The following is a 19267-nucleotide window of genomic DNA, read 5'->3' as shown; positions in this document are numbered from 1 at the left end:
GGGACTTTTGCATCGGTAGAGAGCTCGTGTTAGGAAAAATTCCTAACACTGAGATCCAGGGAAACTGTGCACCCATTATAAAACTACCATAACTGTGTCCCAGCCTTGTTTGTGCCCCCATTATCTCTTGTGGGCTTAAGTGATGGCATTATGGATGTCTTATACTCTATAAGCGAGAGATAACCAAGCTTCAGAGACCGTACAAGGCAGCTTTTCAAAGGGAAGTAGCATATGAAAAGCTGAGAACAATTTTACTAGTGCCAAGACCAGAGATTTTACAAGTTCAAAGATTGGCCTCTTGTGACTTTCAATTTCAGTCTTATACCTAAAGGCAGCATTTGTTGGTATCTGAATATGCTATAGGATACTATGACTTCATGTTCACCCCAAAGAATGATGATCTCATCTGCAGAGCACCACTGTAAGACTGCCATGAATTTCACCTCTTTGTTGCCTTAAGACATTGCAGTGCTACAGATAGTCATGCTGATGTGACTTATGTTTAAAATATCAAAGTAAAATAGAAATATAGACAGGACTGCCAGGGAAAACGACAAAGTTAGGAATGGAGAAATGAAACTGAGTGGGTAATGAAACCATGATTATAACCAAAATGCATATATATATATATATGTGTGTGTGTGTGTGTGTGTGTGTGTGTGTGTGTGTGTGTGTGTGTGTTTGAAAATGCCACAAAGAGGTGATGAGGATGATGGATGGCTCAGCTGGTAAAGAACTTGCCATACAAGTGACAAGTGTGTGGACCTGAATCTACTAACGAAAGTTGGGTGTGGTGGTACCCACATGTAATTACAGTGCTGAGCTGGGATAGGTAGCTACCTACTGCTTGCTTCCCAGCTATTCTAAAGTAGTGAGTGAGCTCCAAGTCAGTGTGAGCATTGACTCAGAAAACAAGGTGAACTGGCCTGGGGAATAATATCTGATTTTGTTCTTTGATCTGTCTGGCCAACACACACACACACACACACACACACACACACAAATAAGTATTATATTGTAATCCATATTTTTTTACAACTAATATGTGCCAAAGGAGAAAGGGAGAACAATGAGAGGGAGGCTGAAAAAGATTCAGAGCGAAGATGTTGAGGCTCAACACACCAATTCTTTGTCAGTAAGAAAAGGAGACATCTGTCTGTCTTTTATGATTTATACTTGATACTTTCTCCATCAATTTATTTACTAAACTCATATTTGGCTACCTGTCCTCCCATTGTTTGTAAGAAATCAGATTACTATAAAGACCCAGTATCTGACAAGAGCAATTATTCTTTGAGTATATACTGTCACAAGTTACTATGATAACTCAGAGGTAAATGCAACCCACAACTTGGAGGAAGAGGATGGCTCATGCAGCCACTGTAGAAAGCAGCATTGGATGTTCCCCAAAGAGGAAAGAATTCGAGCTACCCTATGATCTAGCAACTCTTTTTGCATCCAAAGGAAAGGGAATCAGTAGGTCAAAGAGAGTTACACTCTCGTGTTCATTAGAACTCTGCTTGAAGGGAGGGAGGAGCAATAATATGAGCAAAGGGTCAAGACCATGATGGGGAAAACCACAGGAACTGACCGAAGTTAGTGGGAGCTAATCAGCTTCTTTAGATACATAAAAATTACATTCTGCATAGACAAGTAATCTTCAACCACTTCAAAGAACTGTTGAACATGACATCTAGATAACTTAGGTTTTGCTCCTGGCAGCATCAGTCTATTCCTGAGAGAATGCTGAGCTCCAAAGACACCCCACTTGGAGTTTGTTTTCTTTTTTGACAAAACTGGTCTTTGGGCAAGGAACTGCCAATGCCTCAACCACTGACAAAATGTGCATTATCTAGACTGGACAAGCAGGATACAAGAAAAAAATGGCCAAACCTTGATAAGACAGTTTTGGAAAAAATTTCGTGCCTCTGAAAATGGTCTGTCAGTTACTTTAGGTCTTAGCCAAAGTTGGTTGCTCCAAAGATGCAAATGAGACTTTGGATGATTGCCAAGATAGCCAGCTGTCTCTGTCACCGACTGCACATTTTGGAAGCTGCTTGATTGTATTTCCTGTCTACTCAAGTAATATTATCTCTTTTCTCAGGCCTTTGATGGGGTTAAAGATTAGATAGTCAAAGTTACTTTCCTCTTATTATTTAGCCAAGCCATTTCTAAAACAAGACTTAGACTCTTCAGGATAAAATGATTATTAAAACATTTAGCATGTGTTCCTTGATTAATATTGTTTATGCTGGTTGTAATTCTAACCTTTATACTTGATATCTGTTGTATATAGTTTTGTGTTGGGTTTAGCACTCTATTACTTAAACAACAGGGGGAGGTGATGGGGAACCTCCTACAGGCAATGACCTTTGAGAGACTGTACCAGGTTTATGTATGGCATTGGGGCACCAAAAGGTCACAGTCCTACCCTCTCACGTCTCTCTTCCTATGCTCCACACCTTGATGTTGGACCCCCATTCTTGTCTCGTGAGTTTTCCTTTTTATATAATAAAAAAAATAGAATATTTTATCAAGAGTTAGCTTGGGTTTATTTGACTCAACATGTTCAGCATCAGATCTTAAATTTGTCTCAATAAACCAAGATCCATAACAATGCAGGGTATTCATCTCTATATAATACCCCCTTTAAATGAAAGCAAACATTTATAAACAATCATTTTGATTTATGGCTATATCAATGTAGATTTTTTTTGCCATGCTATCAATTTTCTTCTTTGGCAGTTATATATATGTATGTAATCTGTTCTGCTTGATGTGGGAGTCCCCTCTGTGTGTTGCTTGTATTGGTGAATGAATAAAGAAACTGCCTTGGCCTGGTAGAGCAGAACTTAGGTAGGCAGAGAAGACAGAACTGAATTCTGGGAGGAAGAAAGCAGAGTCAGAGGGCCGCCATGGATCTGCTGGGGACAGATGCTGGGAATTTTACCCAGTAAGCCACTGCAATGTGGCGATACACAGATTAATAGAAATGGGTTAAACTAAGATGTAAGAATTAGCCAATAAGAAACTAGAGCTAATGGGCCAAGCAGTGATTTCATTAATACAGTTTCTGTATGTTTATTTGGGGGCAAAGCTAACCAGGCAGCCAGGATGAACAAGTGGGCCCTTCTGTTATATCTGCTAATTATTACCTCACACATAATATCTTATTTTCCTTCCATCCCTGTCAATGATCCCCTCCTCCTTACAAGTCCATTTTCTGTGTTGTTGTCTTTTTGTTGAGGGGCCCATTGAATTTATCCAGCTTCATTCCTGTGTTTATGGGTAAAGAACTAACCAGTGAAGTCTAACCAGTGTGTCAGTGGCTACACAACTGAAAGGAATGACTCTCTTTCCGCCTGAATCTATCAGTACCTAATACTTCAGTTGGAACCCCTTCCCTAGCCACTTCTGACTGCTAGCAGGCACAGTGTTTTTAACTCTTTATTATTCAAAGTATATATCTTGCCTGTGTCTATGTACCAGGGTAAGAAGAGGCCATCCCCTGGAATTTGAGTTATAGTTGTATGCCACCATGTAGGTGCTGAGACTCTAACCTGGGTTCTCTGTAAGGCCAACAAGGGCTGTTAACTGATGATTCAAATTTCGGGCCCCGGAACCCAGTTTCTTTCCAGACCATTGCAATCAACTACAGATGTAGTCAGTTTATGATGGTTTTGATACATGACAACCAGAAAATAATATTTCCTTGTCCTTCACCTTATCACCTAGGTATGGCATTCTTCTAATTCCTCTCTCCACAGTGACCCCAGGGCCTTGAAGGAAGTGGTAGACATGTCCTAGTCAGAGCTGAGCATCGTATACAGTTCTTCTCATCACCTTGTGCAGTTGTGAGTCTCTGCATTCACCATCATTCTCTGCAGCAAGAGGCTTCTCTGATTAACACTGAGAGAGGACTTTGTCTATGGGCACAAACACAAATATTAGAAGACAATGTCATACCATGTCTATTTAGCTAAATAATTTTTGTAAATTCCATCCTATGGTCTGTGACCTCCCCTTTCGTGGATTTTTGGTTTATTTTAAGATATTGGGTATGAATCATGCCAATCTAAAAGCAGTTGGCTGTTGGGGTCCTGTGCTAGCCCAGACCATAAATTATTTCTCTGGACCAGACCCCAACATAAACTATCTCTCTCTAGACTGGCATGGAAGCACAGGAATAAAAACACAACTCATATGACTTCATCAGGAAAGAGATTCTCAGAGATCCCTCATGAAACCCTGAGTTTATTCATTTATTCTCCAAACAGCCTTACACATCAAAACATGAACTGAGGTGAAATTCATTAGCATTCTGTTTCCTAGGTAACCAGGTGAATGGCTTTTAGTCACATCCACATTTGTGTCTCCTCTGTCAGGTCTTCCTGGTCTGTATGCTAGCTCAGTCATGTAGGCTTGAATTAGCATCTCTATTCAGGCATCCTCCAAATTACAGAGAAAGAGCAAAACTATCCTGACCTTTTGTTAGGGTGGTGACAGCCTGTCTGGAAAGGTATGTGACTATTTCAGCCGTGGCCTATGACTTTAGAGCCTGACTGCCAAACCACATAGAAATATGGGCCTACAATCCACTCTCTTATTAATTTTAATAAAACCTGTGCTTCTGCAACAAGACATATGGTCATTCCAAGCTTCAACAAAGACTTCTCCAATTATCCATATTTTCCCATCTCTGGAACAGGCATTCATAAATGCAAGCTCCTAGACATCTGGGGAGAAGAAACTTCAAACCCATCATTGACTGCTGATCTTTGTGAAGAAAAGAGATTAATGGAGAGAGAAACACTTTGGACTCTGTGTATCAGAGCTATACTTTCTTGTCAGAATAAATTATAATGCTTTATGAATAATCATGCTCCCAAAGTCTATAGTCTCCTATTTAAAGGAGAAGAGAATCACCTACCTGAGTTGAGAATACTTCTTCAGTTGGCTAGGAGCATCACTTAAATTTTACATTGTATAAAATATAAAATTCTTTAACATATGCATTAAATCTGAACATTTATAGGGTGTGAAAACTTTTCTCAGCATCTTTTATGCAGTTGCAAATATCATCAAGTCAGTACCACAATTCTCAGCATTATGGGTTAATACCAACTTTTCTCAACATCTTAGTTACAAAGATCATCAGGTCTGTCACTCCTTTACGGTATATGCAGTCATCTCATCCAGCTTTATTTTCTTTCAGTGATAAAGAACATAAACACATCCTTGACCACATATATATTTGTGGTCAAGGATGTGTTTATGTTCAGATAGATAGATAGATAGATAGATAGATAGATAGATAGATAGATAGATAGATATAGATATATATGGTCATGGATGTGTTTATGTTCTTTGTCACTATACACACACACACACACACACACACACACACACACACACATACATGTGTGTCACCTTGGTGCCCTTAAGCCAGATCTGTCTGCAACTTTTATCCTCTTATGTTGTTTTCAAGGAGCGAGCCATGGTATACTCCACAATTCCTTTTCATTATTCATATATCATATATGCAGTTCTTTCATTGAAACAGCCACTTGTAAAATTCAGCATAACATCCTAAAAGGGATTTTTAGCTATAACATTAGCAAAATATTGTTGTGCAAATTGCAACAACAATCATCTGGGGAAAGACTATTACTCTGACCTTTAAATCGAGCAAATACAATTTTCCAAGAATCAAAATCTTAAAATTATCAATTGATCATAGTCAGTATTCTGTTAAGCTATCTCCTAGATTTTGTCCTGTTCTCTTGTATTAGAGAAGCTACTGCCTTAAATTAAGAGTTTAATATCTTAACTGGCAAAAATAGAAAGATGCAGCCATAAAAAACATTCTGTTTTTTCATGAAACTGTTGTAGAATAGATTTTTACTTAATATACACACTTGCTATAGCTGAGTCATAACTAATGTACTGTAATTGTTGATTATTGTATACTGTACCTATTGACCTATACACCTATACTTTACCTGCTTGAGTACCTGTCTGGCAGCTTATATAAGCTTTCTATTAGAAATTGGCTCATTACTCTCTTTAAGAATTTTACTTTGTATCTCAAGATCTCCCATAAGAATATTATAACTAAAGCTTTAACCATTGTACATCTAATTAAAAGTTTGTAAACTAGCCTCCTCTTAAGTTGCAAGCCTGCCTAGCTGATAGGAAAATGGAAAAAGAAAAGCATATTTAACCCAATGATGCTGGTCTAACTAGATACCAACATGCAGAAGAATTAAAACAGGTCCATATTCATCTCTATGCACAAAACTCAAGTTTAAATTAATCAAAGACCTCAACATAAAACCAACCACACTGAACCTCACAGAACAAAAATTAGATGTATATTTGAATGTACTGACACAGCTCAAACACAGACTCAGTGTCACGGACATTGGAAGAAACAATTAATAAATCAGATCTCCTGAACTGAGAAGCTTCTGTATAACAAAGGACATAGTCAACAAGACACAATATATATAGCCTATAGAATGGGAAAATATCTTTACTAACCACCAGTCCATTCCTAAAACATATGAAGAACTCAGAAAATTAGTCATCAAAGGAACAAATAAACCAATAAAAATATGTTACAAACCTAAACTGAAAATTCTCAACAGATGAACTTAAAATGCCTGATAGACACCTAAAAGTGCTCAAACATATCATCCCTTAGCCATTAGAGAAATGTAAATCAAAATAACTCTGAAACTCCATCTAATCCCTGTAAGAATGACCAAGAATAAAAATACTGCTAAGAACTTATGCTTAAGAGAATGTGGCATAAAGAAAAAACTCCTCCACTGCTGGTGGGAGGGGAAAGTGGCATAGCCACTTTGAATCCTAATATGCCAAATTTTCAGAAAATTAGGCAACAATCTACCTTAAAACTCAGCAATACCCCTTTGGGGCCTATAAACAAAAGATGCTCAACCATACCATAAGGACACCATCCTTTACAATAGCCATAAATACTATAAAATATCTTGGAGTAACTTTAACCGAACAAGTGGAAAAACCTGTATGATAAGAACTTTAAATCTCTGAAGAAAGAACTTAAGACAACAGAAAATAGAAAGATCTCTTATTCTCTTGGGAAAGTAGAACCAACATAGCAAAAATAAAAATCTTACTGAACTCAACATATAGATTCAATGCAAATGCCCATTAAAAGTATAGCAAAATTTTCCACAGACTTTGAAAGAACACTCTTCAACTTTATAAGAAAAAATAAAAACTCAGGATAGCCTAAACAATCTTAAAATCCTGTACAATCAAGGAACTTTTTAATCTATTACAATCTCTGACATTAAAACTTCATTACAGAGCCTTAGTACTGAAACCAGAAAAAAAACAGATATAGGTATCAACGGAACTGATATCAATCCACACACCTACAAATTAAAGATGTTTGACAAAGAAGCAAAATTTGTGAAATGGAAAAGAAGAATATTTTACCTGCTTATTTATTTTTAACTGTCCTGAAGCTGCAGTTTCATGAGGCCACCTTTCAGCTTACCTGCCTTTCAACTTCTATGCTGAAGCTGTGCTACATGGCAATGGGTAGGACACAGGCTCCGTCTGCCTGTCTGCTGCTTTCACAAGCTTTGGTGGGCATAGCTGCACCGATTTTTAACTTTCTTTTTTATTTTAACTTGTAATCATAAAATTAAGATAGTTCCTGAATACTCTCCTTTGTTTTACTGGGACAAAGTCAAAAGTTTGTTTGACTTTGGGCTGACTGTGTGGGGTTAAATTTGTTCTCTAAACTTACTCTGTCTCCTGCTTGCTTTCCCTGCAGGTGGGTTAGATTTAGCTGGCTACTGTCTGCATGTGGTATCTCAAGCTCAGCAGTAACCTAGGTGATTTTGGGGCCAAATGCTGTATTTTTTTATCCATTTAGCAAGCGATAAAAGTTATAATTCTGCGACTTTTAGACTTACAGATTTTAAATATCTCTGCCATTGTTTCTGCTTCACTTTCTTTCCTTATGGTATGTATATATAACTTATATTTACAAATTTTTACTCCCAATTTAAATTTTGTCCCACTTCTCTACATTTTTTTTAAAGCTTATTCTCTATTTCTGAGCGTTAAATACAAATCCACCTGTGGTAAATTTTTTTCTCACAGGTTCCTCACATTCTCCTTTGTACTTCTTCCATGTTTTTGGGGGTTCATGGATCAGTCCCATGTTGGACGTCATTTTGTTGGGGTCCGGTGGTAGCCCTGACCATAAATTATCTCTCTGAACTAGACCCCAACATAAACTATCTCTCTCTGAACAAGCGTGGAGGCACAGGAATAAAGACACAACTCACATAGCTTTATCGGGAGGGATATTCTCAGTGATTCCTCATGAAACCCTGAGTTCACATCCTGAAGTATTCCTCTCTTTTATTCTCCAAACAGCCTTATACATCAAAACATAAGCTGAAGGGGAAATTCATTAGCATTCTGTTTCCTAGGTAACCAGGTTAATGGCTTTTAGTCACATCCACATCTGTGTCTCCTCTGTCAGGTCTTCCTGGTCAGTAAGCTAGTTCAAGTCGAACTAGCTTGAATCAGCATCTCTATTCAGGCATCCTCCAAATTACTGAGAAGGAGCAAAACAACATCCTGACCCTTTGTTAGGTTAGCGACAACCTCTCTGGAAGGTTATGTGACCACCTCAGATGTGACCTATGACTTGAGAGCCTGGCTGTCACACCATGTAGGAATATGGGCCAAATGGGTGAGACCTGAGTTCAGCAAGAGACCTGTTTCCCTAAATAAAGTGGAAGCAATTGAGACAGACACCCAGAACCAATCTTTGACCTCCCCATGCATATCAGACAGACAAGACACACACACACACACACACACACACATGCATGCACATGCACTCACACAACCTGCACATGTATGCACCTTCACACTCATCCAAAGGTACATGTACACATACACATGCAAAAACCATCATTTCTAGCCTTGTCTTAACCACTGAACTTGAATTCACGTGTTTAACTGTCACAAAGAAAAAGCTCTGAAACCTTATTACTAGTAGTCTCATCTCGGTTTCTTTTCTAAAACTATTTTCTCTTTAATTATGTGTGTGTTCATGCTTGAGTACTGTTGCCTAGGGAAATTAGAGGCACTGGATCTCCTGAAGCTGTAGCTTTAGAGTTAAACCATGCACATGGGTGCTAAGAGCTCAATTTGGAGTCCTCTGCCAGAATAGGGTGCTCTTAAGCACTGAGCAATGTCTGCAGCCCCATCCTCCATGTTCCATCCTCTGGGGAAATTAAACTGGATGTGGGGAGACTCCTGTCATTCTACCACTTTGAATTCTGATGCCTTAAAATGTTGAGACCATGACTAGCCTAGGCTTCATAATGACTTCTACACCATCTTGATGTACAGATTCAGAGCCCATCTCAAAATTAATTCATTTATTGACTAATTAAAATGAAGCATGGTGAAGTTAAAGAATTTTTTCAGATTTATTTCATTAGAAGTTCTTGATTTTGATCCTGGGTTGCCTATCTCTATAAAGAAGTTGAAGTACAGTAAATGAAATTTTATTTCAATTTTTTTCTTTTTTCAATAACTTTCTGTACAAAGAAATGAAAGTGTGGCTCACCTGTCAACTCTAGGATGACAACAAGAAAATAAGTTTTCAGACAGTCTCCAATGAGTTATAGAGTTTTCTTAAGGGCAAGGAACCTTTTCTGATGTCTCTAAAGAGTTCTGAGCTCAGGGAAGAGGATGTGTCTCATTTAGTAGAGTGATTATGTAAAACACTAAGACCTTGGGCTCAATCCCCACCACTTGTACTAGGAGGCTGGTGCATATACAGTCCTGTAACTATAGCTCTCAGGAGGTAGAAGCTCACTGATCACAAATTAAAAATCGTCCTTGGCTATCCAGGGAGTCTGAAGCCAGCCTAAGATACATGAGACCCTGTCTCCAAATAAACAAACAAAAAAATGTAAATAAAAGTAAAAAATGACTCCTGAGCTGGGAGGGGCACCGGTGTTCTGACGGTTGGACCCAAATGGCCAAGATACTGCCCGAGTCCTTTCAGTACCTGGCATTGCTCAGTCTTGGCCTGTTGAGTGATGATGTCAGGGTCAGTTGATTTTCAAGATTAGCATACCGCCACCCCACAGAAGCCGCTCAATATAGTCTTGATGAATGGATTTGTAAATAAACCATTGATTCACCCTTCCCTGGCAACAGACGGCAGCTTTCAAAAAGCTCTTTGTAAGGTCAATATCTTATGATCTTATCCTTGCAAGAAGCTTTGGGTTATACCCATCTTTTTGTAATCATAATCAACCTGAGGATTACCTTTAAGATGAAGGTTATACTTAACTGTCCCCCTAAGGAAGAGTCAGAATATTGTGAGAAAATCAAGAGCAGTAACTGAAAAGGGGCCAGCTCTCCACCCCTCTGGGTCAAGCCCCTCCAAGTTTCAGAAGGATTCAAGCAGTCCAAAGATCACATATACTGACAGACTTACAACCACTCTGAAAAAGAACATTTCTTTGGGGACAATTGTTCTAAGGACTCTTACTTGAAAAAAAAAAAACAATATCAGAGCCTTCTGAAACTTCCAGACAGTTGAGAAGGGTATGAAGGGTGGATATGAGGGTTGTGAATGTCTTTAGGTACCTTATTTTGTGGTTTGTCTGCATGGCATGATATGGTAAAAACAACACTTTGTCCAGCTCATGGAATGCACCAACCTACTCCCCTGCAGATCTGACCTACCTCACCCTATGCCCTAAGCTGACTGTTGTTCCACACTTCTCTAATACTAAACTTCTTGAGTTTTTCTGAATTTATACATATGATCTATGAACGTCCACACAGGAACATTTGCTGTGTTTAGGAAACCTCCATTCAGAAATCATGGAAACTATGAGAATTTATGGTGTTAATTTAATAAAGTCATGAGAAATATGCTTTTCCTTTCATTTATAGGTGGAAAACTAGAATGCAAAGATGTAATTTAAGGAATGTCCCATAACTAGTAAATGGTGGAGATGAAATATTATTCTATTTAGTGTCCAAGCCTATGCATTATTTTTTGGTTCCTTTAAAAAAAATTTTAATTCCAAAGTTATAATAAAAGCCATCTGTTAATTTGTCAAAATTTGGAAAGTACCATGAAACTGTAAAGCATAACCGCACATATGTGTGCAACCCAAAGATAAAGGCCAACACTTTGATCTACCTCTTTCCCATTAGAAAGTATCCAGTAGATATGACTTACTTAGCATCTTTTTTCTGCAGGAAATTTCTTTAAAGTACAATTTGTTGAGTACCTTTTTTTTTCTATTAATAGTACTGCAGTCAGGAGTGCCTACCAATAAAAAATTCTGTGAAGTTTTATTTTAAAATATTAACATCTTATTCAACATGTAAAACAGACGCAAGCCTCTTCCTTAGAGCTGAGCATTGAGACCACTTCTAGCAGCTGCAAATATCACTACAATGAACTCCTTTTGTAGCAATTTTGAATTGTGTTGAAGATTCATTTCAGTTTCTCAAGTGTGTGCCTTTGCTGTAGTTCTGGGCAGCTTGTTTTCTCAAGATTCAGAAGCTTCCCATCATCACTTGGGAATCTCCTCTCCTGCTTTGTTTCCAAACCATCTCATTTCGCTGCTGCAAATCTAAAATTCATATGTGGGCAGAAGAGGAAAAGACAGGTGACATCTCATGGGATGGCTATGACACGATGATAGGTTACCTGGACTACCTGCCCTTAGTTTTCTAAGCTGGAAAATGGGGCACTAACAGGCCTCACCGGACAAGCACGGATGCGAGGATTAAGGGATGAAACAGGTGTCATGGACTCCAGATCACCACGTGTCACTCATGCAGCCTTAAGAGGTGTTTGTAGATTCAGAAAAATGTTTAAAGAAGTGAAATCGAATGGGGGAGTCATTTACATCATTCACTTAGGTTTTTTTCCCCTTTTGAAAATGACACTTTTTAAAAAAAAGGGGGGGGGGAGTGGGTGGGATTTAAACGTATTTGAAAGCCTTTGGGTGAGGTGACAGCTGTCCAAAGATAATTCACCTAATCCAAGCAACAGCTATTCTAGTCATCCAGGAAATTCTGAAAGCCTTTGTTCACATGTTGAATTTACAAATCTAAAGGTCGTTAGTTGGAGGTGTTCCAGAGAACAGGTAGACCCAACCCACGATGATGTCACTAGAAAATCAAAGCCCAGATCTTAGCCCCTCCTCCTACTCGGTGTGGCCTCTAACCATTCAGACAGCAATTGGCTCGGGCTCTGTACTCTGGGATATTTAATGATGAAGGAGATTGCAGCTCCAGCCAGCAGAAGAGAGGTGACTAGGGAAATGTGATCTAGCTATCCTCGTGCAAAAAAGATTAACTACAGACCGAAACAGGACCAGGCAGGGCAGGTGCTCGCTGTCAGACTCTGACGAGAAAATTTAGCCAGAAGGCTTTCTGTGTAGACATCAGGACCACAGAGGAATGAAAGAGGAGGCAAGGAGTCATTTTATGGCCCAATTATAGAAGTAGGAAACTCTCAGGGATTCAGGGACGATGAGGTTGGAGGAGAAACTTGAGCACACTGAGAGCCCTGTTAAATGGAGTCAGCCATGTCTACATGACACGCATCAGGCGAATGGGAAACCGAGAGCAAATGGGAAAGCAGAGGTCTGTGAACAGCAGGAAGCAAATGGCAAGGGCGACGGGCTCAGGAAATGTCTCAACCTGTACACCTGGCAGGAGATCCAGAGACACAATAAGGAGACCGACCAGTGGCTGGTGATTGATCGCAAGGTTTACAACGTGACTGACTGGGCAGGCAAGCATCCAGGTGGGCGTCGGGTCCTCAACCACTATGCTGGGGAAGATGCTACGGTAAGGACTTCCTCATGACGACCTCCCTTCCTCTCTCTCTCTCTCTCTCTCTCTCTCTCTCTCTCTCTCTCTCTCCCTTCCTTTCTTCCCTCTTTCTTTCTCTCTCCTGCTGCTGAATAGCTGAGATCTTGGCTCTCATCCCCAAAACACTGAAGTACGTGACTGGGCTCCACAGTCACTATCTCCTCCCAAACCACTTTTTCAGGATTCCTACCTATCTAACAAGAATCTAGAAGCAAAATGGGACTTCAGAGTCCAACTGTTGCCCAATATAGAATACATTCAAATGTTGATAGTGGAGATTGTTGTGTTTTTACATTCTGTATTTTGCCCTTCTCTCTCTCTCTCTCTCTCTCTCTCTCTCTCTCTGTGTGTGTGTGTGTGTGTGTTCTTTAGCCATTTGCTTCTTCTTCTTATTGAAGTAGAATAACTGTCTTATAAATAGCAACTTATAAATAGGTGAGTAAAAACTAAGGTGGGGGAATGTTGTTGATTTAAATAGAAGTTGACAGCAATTCATCTCATGGGCATCAAACATTGTTAATAAAAGTGAAAACCAAGAACTGCCTGGACTTGGAGAGTATACAGTTCTCTTTTGCATAGCGTAGCTCAAGCAGTTTGACAAGAGTGATGCAATTCCCACTTACAGATGCATTCAAATGAACCACCTTAGGTACTCTTGCCAGGGGCGTGCATGTTATTCCATGTCACAGATGGTGTGCTTGATACGCAGAGGTAATGCCGATTACACAGCAGGTATTGATAGCGACAATGCTAAGCTTCAAGTTGTTTTGTTTGCCTCAAAAGCCCTGTACATCTTGTTCCTTTAAAAAAAACAAAAATGAAAATTAGAGCCAGCAAATAGCTCAACAGGTAAAGATATTTGCCATCAAGACTGACACTGAGTTCAGCCTCAAGGAACTACCTGGTAGAAGGTGAAAACCAACTCCTGTGAGTTGTTTCCTGGCCTCCACATGCATGAGTTTACACACACACACACATTATTAGATAAGTAATACTAATAAGAAAATTTTTTAAATTGCATTCAATGTTTGATAAAAAAAAGTCTGCCAGATTCTCTCAGTTCATTCAATGATCTTTTTTATCTGGGTGTGGTAGTACATACAGTCAAGGGGCAGAAGGGACAGAAGCAGGCACGTTTCTCTGTGAGTTCAAGGTCAATAAGGCCTAAACAAAGAGGTCCAGGACAGCCAAAGCTACATAAAATCCTATTTTTAAAAATCCCTTTTTATATATTCTGTGCATGATATGCACTTCTCCTCACTCTGGAAGTGTTATTTTCTACAGTACAGATAAACACAGAGTTTGAGGCCCTAATAAGCTCAAGGTCAGCCAACCAGGATAAGATAGAGCAGGAATTTAAGCTGAGACTTGATCATTTTTGCCTTCATTTATTTCATGCACAAGCAGAGAGTTCTCTGGTTTCTAGACATAGGACTGGACACCTGTATGCAGATGGGATGTTCTAGAAACAGGACTTAGCAGATACCCAATGGATTTGTAAGGTCAGATTGTGATGCCATCCACATCTTTCCCATAAGTCTCAGTTTTCCTGAGTTTCCATTCCTCTTTACTGTCTGGTGCTTTTTCTTCTGTCATCTGATGGCTTCATATTCAGCCAGATGAATGGATGTCCAATCAAGCCCAGTCACATCTACGCTCATCCAGTTCTGATATGGTTTTTAAACAATGTTCCATCTTTCCTTGGGAGCAAAGAAGAGGGGCATGCTAGGTGTCAGAAAAGCACACTCAGGCAGAGTTCTAGAGATAGGATGGGAGGAGAAGCAAAGCAAGGTGGTTTGAATGAGAATCAGAGAAGGAGAGTTAACGATTTCAAATGACAAGAAAATAAGAATAAATAAAATAGCCACAGTTTCTTGGCTAGTCCATCCCCTAATTCCTACAGCTCAGAGAAAGTAGACAACCTGGTTTGTTTGAAACAAGACTTCGTGTGTCTCAAGCTGGCCTTGAACTCTTGACCTCCACCTCCCAAATGCTGAAATTACAGGCATACATCATCCATCACACTTGACCTGGATCAGGGCTTTCTAGGTTAACTCATAGAATTGACTCAAAGACGTGTTGGCAACGACTTGGGGTTTCAACTATGTTGAAAATTGCTAACAATCTCACAGAGTTTTAAGTAGTCCAGGTGATATATCTGGACTAATGACTTTTAATTCTGCAGAAGCCAGAAAACGATTGCTTTTGCATCCAGCCCTAGCCAGTAAGAAGTAACTATATAATAGAAACCACAAGCCATGCCCAGACCACCTTAGTATTGGGACATATCAAGAGAGAAAATGATGTGCTTGATCAACCACATAAATTAGGGAAATAGATCCAAACACATTAAAATAATAGGTTCTCCAAAGGAATGTGGCTCAAGAATGGTAGGAGAGACAAGAAAAGCAGGGCAATTTGAGTCATCCCTGGCTACTTGGAAGATAAACACATACACTGGGTAGCTTGTATGAACTTAAAGAGACTACTGAAAAGCCAGAGTTTCATCTCTATGACCTACAAAACAGGAATAACATTGCCCACCTGTTTGGTCTCTGGTACATGGAAAGAATACATTCAGACTATTTTGTGTAATTGAAGACACTAACATTCAACAAATTTTAGCACCCATATCCTCACAAGTGTGATTGTTGCTTTCAGTTAGTTTATTATCAGCATAGAAATCCTGATTATAGTTTGTGACTTTTAATTGGAAATATAACACGGAGCCCAAAGGCACAAAGCCAAATGCTCACTTTACAGTTTAGAAGGTTACAATATTTTTTGACTGGCGGCTGGGGACCACAGCATAATATCTGCATTACAGGTACTAGAGTCCTGGCCGCACTTGCACAGACAGAGCAACCTTCTCTTATTTACATAGAAACTCGTTTCTAGGCCTCCTAAAAGGTGGATAAAAAGAACCTAAGTAGTGGGTACAGTACTGTGGTCATTAAACCACTCACTCGTTCATTTTTCTAAAGCTTTGGTAGGAATGTGGCCTAATATTTAAAACTCTAGGTTTCAGAATGGAATAGGCTCAGTAGGCATTGGGAATCCATCCACACTAGTTAGGGAGGTCCTGGGGAGACTGTTTAAGTTCTTCAAGCCTCAGTTTCTTACACAAGGTGGTAATAATACCTTAATCTTGGTTTTATTATAAAAATTAATGGAGTCAAATAAAATGCCACTCATGGTGCTCAGCAGGGATTAAACGTTCAACAAGTGATGGCTTTTGCAGTTAATCATTCCAAAATGGATTTTAATGCTCTGCACTATAGTTAAATAAAACCCATAAAACAAAATCAGCACATAGCCTTTGCCATTGTATGTGTGAGCTATCTGCTTGTTTACATGCTGTATAATTTTAAGCTTATGTTACAGGGCCAGTTAGCAGAGTTTGCGGCTCGAGAGTTTTCATCTATGTGAGTTTACAGTGGAAAAGTTAGTGACAGTAATTTCAGCAAGAAGAACTGATTATACAGATTCTCATTTAATTTCACCATGAGAGATTATTTTGCAGTCTCTAGAACAAAGGTTGATAAGTGTTTTGATGACAATATATGTATGAATAAATATTTGTCCGTATATTTTATACTAGACGTTGATAAGTTCCAAAGGAATGAAGTGATATCACGATGGTAGATACACAGAGGTTACAACATTTGAAATAACGAAAGCAAGTGCAGGTCGACCTGCTCATCTCTCAACATCGCACCTTAGAAGAGGCAACGTCAGGGCTGGAGAGATGGCTCTTGCCATCCAAACACAAAGGCTTCAGTTTGGATCGCCAGCACTTACTTAAAACGCTGGGCACTGAATCTGTAGTCCCAGAACTGGAGAGAGAGAAACAGGCAGATTTCTGAACTTTGCCTCTGAGTAAATGAACTCCAGGCCAGGGAGAGGCGCTATCTAGGGAGAGGCGCCATCTCCAAGGATAAGGTGGAGAGTAAATGAAGAAGAACTAACCTGACTTCAGTCTCCAGCCTCCATACACACTTGCATACACACTCAGAAGGACACTTACACATACACACACATACAATACATACAGTCAAGTCATTTCTCATATAAGGAAGAGATGACAGAAGCTTACAGGAAATATGGCAGAGCGCTCTTCCACTGTTTGAAGGGCTCTCATGGAGGAGGAAAGGCATTACATATAACTACAAAAGGAAAAACCCATGTGGTTTGGGATGAGCTGAGCTGACAGAGGCAAAGCTCGGGCGAAGGGAAGAAAGGGTGTGAACAGACAGGTTGCATACATGTGACAAGTCATGAGTAAATTACCCAAGTAGCATAGGCATCCATTTCCTCTGTTTAGCATAAGACCGGCCAAAAGTACACACGTGATTGGTGTCTGAGAAAGACAGATGGAAGAGAGTTCAGGTTCTAGGAGATGAAAATGGACCATGACAACTAAGAGAAAGGGGTACATGAGGTCTTGTGCTTCCTGAGTATCTCTAGGCAGTTAATGGTCCCAGGGGTAGACAGGGATATTTTCTTAGGTTGTGCAGTTTGGATAAGGAATTTAAGGAATCCATGCTGCTGTAAATAATCCCTCACTCAGGATTCTGTAAGCAACCCTAATGAAATTCATTAGATCATCAAATGAAAGAGATGATAGAGAGAGGGAGAAATGAAGGAAAAGGAAAGGGGGGCATCAGGAGTGGAACAAACAAAATTGTATGTTCATAATAACATATATAGAAATGTATGTACATGAAAATGACTAATTAAACCAATTAGTATACATAATTAACATCTGCTAGTAAAAACATAATTACAAAAACATGAAGAAAGAGAATGAACCATGAAGAGGTAAATGTTGTCACTCTGAAAGGTCAGCCTGGCAATCAAGTAAAAAATTAAAAAAAAGAATTAAAAGGAAGAAGAACAAGATGGAGTCCAGGGAATAAGCTGAAAAGTCCAAACGGAACATGGAAAGCAAGACTGGAAAGAGAAGATGAGTAGGAGGAACACTGAGGAGAGATAATTTAATAATTGAAGGGTAATCAAATAAACTAGGAGGATGGTCTAAATTGATGTGGGTACTTCACTAAGGCACCTAGCTGCCCATTATGGAATGAGAACATCAGAAGAATACATAGGCCTAGGAGGTAGATGAAGAACGAAAGGATGGAAGGAGAGCAAGGAATGGAGGAGAAGAGGGAGGGAGACAGAGAGAAAAGAGTGGAGTTCAGAAGAAAGCAGAGTAGAAAGGAAGACCTTCTGGTGTCAATAGAAACACCTGTGGAGGCACAGCCAACTCAGCCTCCCAGGTTGCAGCTCGCTCCCAAGGCAAAGATGCATTCTCCCCAAAACTCAGTCTGTTTACATATCCCATCCTTCTCTTGAATACCAGGACTGTTGTGTAGCACAGCATTGAAGGATACAGGTTCTGAAAAGGAAGCAGAAGAGGAGAAGGGGAGTTGCCCAAGGGAATGTAAGCTTGAGATTTGTTTTCTTTTTTAAGGATCTCAGTATCCGAGGCTGTCTGAAACTCACCAGGTAACCAACAATAAGCTCATGCCTCCACTTCCCAAGTGCCTTGTTTTGTGACATTGAAACTCTCTCTGCTGGTGTTTTATGAGTTTATATTTGTCTCTTAATCCACAACTTTTGGGAAATTTCAGACCTTATCAAACAGGTCTTGGCCATTTGTTCCAAGTTTGAGTTCTGACACTATGTAAGTAATAATAATAGTAGTAGTAGTTTATCGATATCTAATTGCAAAGAATAAGCTCAGAGACACTAGGTTAGGTCCTGTGTAGATTGCATAACACCTGAGTAAACAATGAAATAATGAGCACACGGAAGGAGTAGGTTATTTGTGTGTACATAAAGACTGGGGCTTGAGTAGGAAGGGCCAGGTCAGCAAAGGCACTAGCCACCAAGTCTGATCCTGCAGGGAGAAAGCATGGACTTGCAAAAGTTGTGCCATAGCCTTCACATATGTGCCATCATGCACGTGTGAGTGCGTGCGCACACACATACAACAGCAACAAAACACTACTAATGACAAAATGATTAGTTAAAATTAAGTGCCGAACATGAAGATGCCCACTCCTCTGCTGCCCTCCATGTTAGGGGTTTTAGGAGGCAGGCTGTCTCTGGGTAGTTGCAGTTCCCTGGACAACAGGTTAAGCAAATGGAGTCCTTGGTATATTTCAAGTCACTTTCCCATTTCACCTTGTGACTTTGTGCAGGTCACAATCTATACATCAGTATTTAAACTAAAAAAAAAAAAATCAGAATTTTGTCTGAGGCTTTCTGATTTTACTGTTCTCTTTCCATGGGGGAATTTTGTTACTTTTCTAATAAA

The 19267-nt window shown here is 39.5% G+C and overlaps 1 protein-coding gene across 2 annotated transcripts in view; it reads left to right on the top strand.

Moving 5' to 3' along the window:
• The first annotated feature begins 12336 nt into the window (after positions 1–12336).
• The window catches only part of LOC125394978 (fatty acid desaturase 2-like protein FADS2B), a 35530-nt gene continuing 28599 nt past the window's right edge, over positions 12337–19267 (top strand). Inside the window, exon 1 of one of the 2 annotated variants that reach the window (XM_085680876.2) lies at positions 12337–12918. In XM_085680876.2, the coding sequence (XP_085537002.2) occupies positions 12598–12918 (321 nt within the window). In that variant the 5' untranslated portion in view covers positions 12337–12597. The remainder of the gene's footprint in view (positions 12919–19267) is intronic. The other variant, XM_048426150.3, reaches the window with a different exon arrangement.

This window comes from Myodes glareolus, chromosome 21 (assembly GCF_982192425.1).
Source record: "Myodes glareolus chromosome 21, mMyoGla1.1, whole genome shotgun sequence".
Lineage (NCBI taxonomy): Eukaryota > Metazoa > Chordata > Mammalia > Rodentia > Cricetidae > Myodes > Myodes glareolus.
The sequence above is the reverse complement of the archived record's forward strand: the minus strand, read 5'-3'. Positions and strand labels throughout refer to the sequence as shown.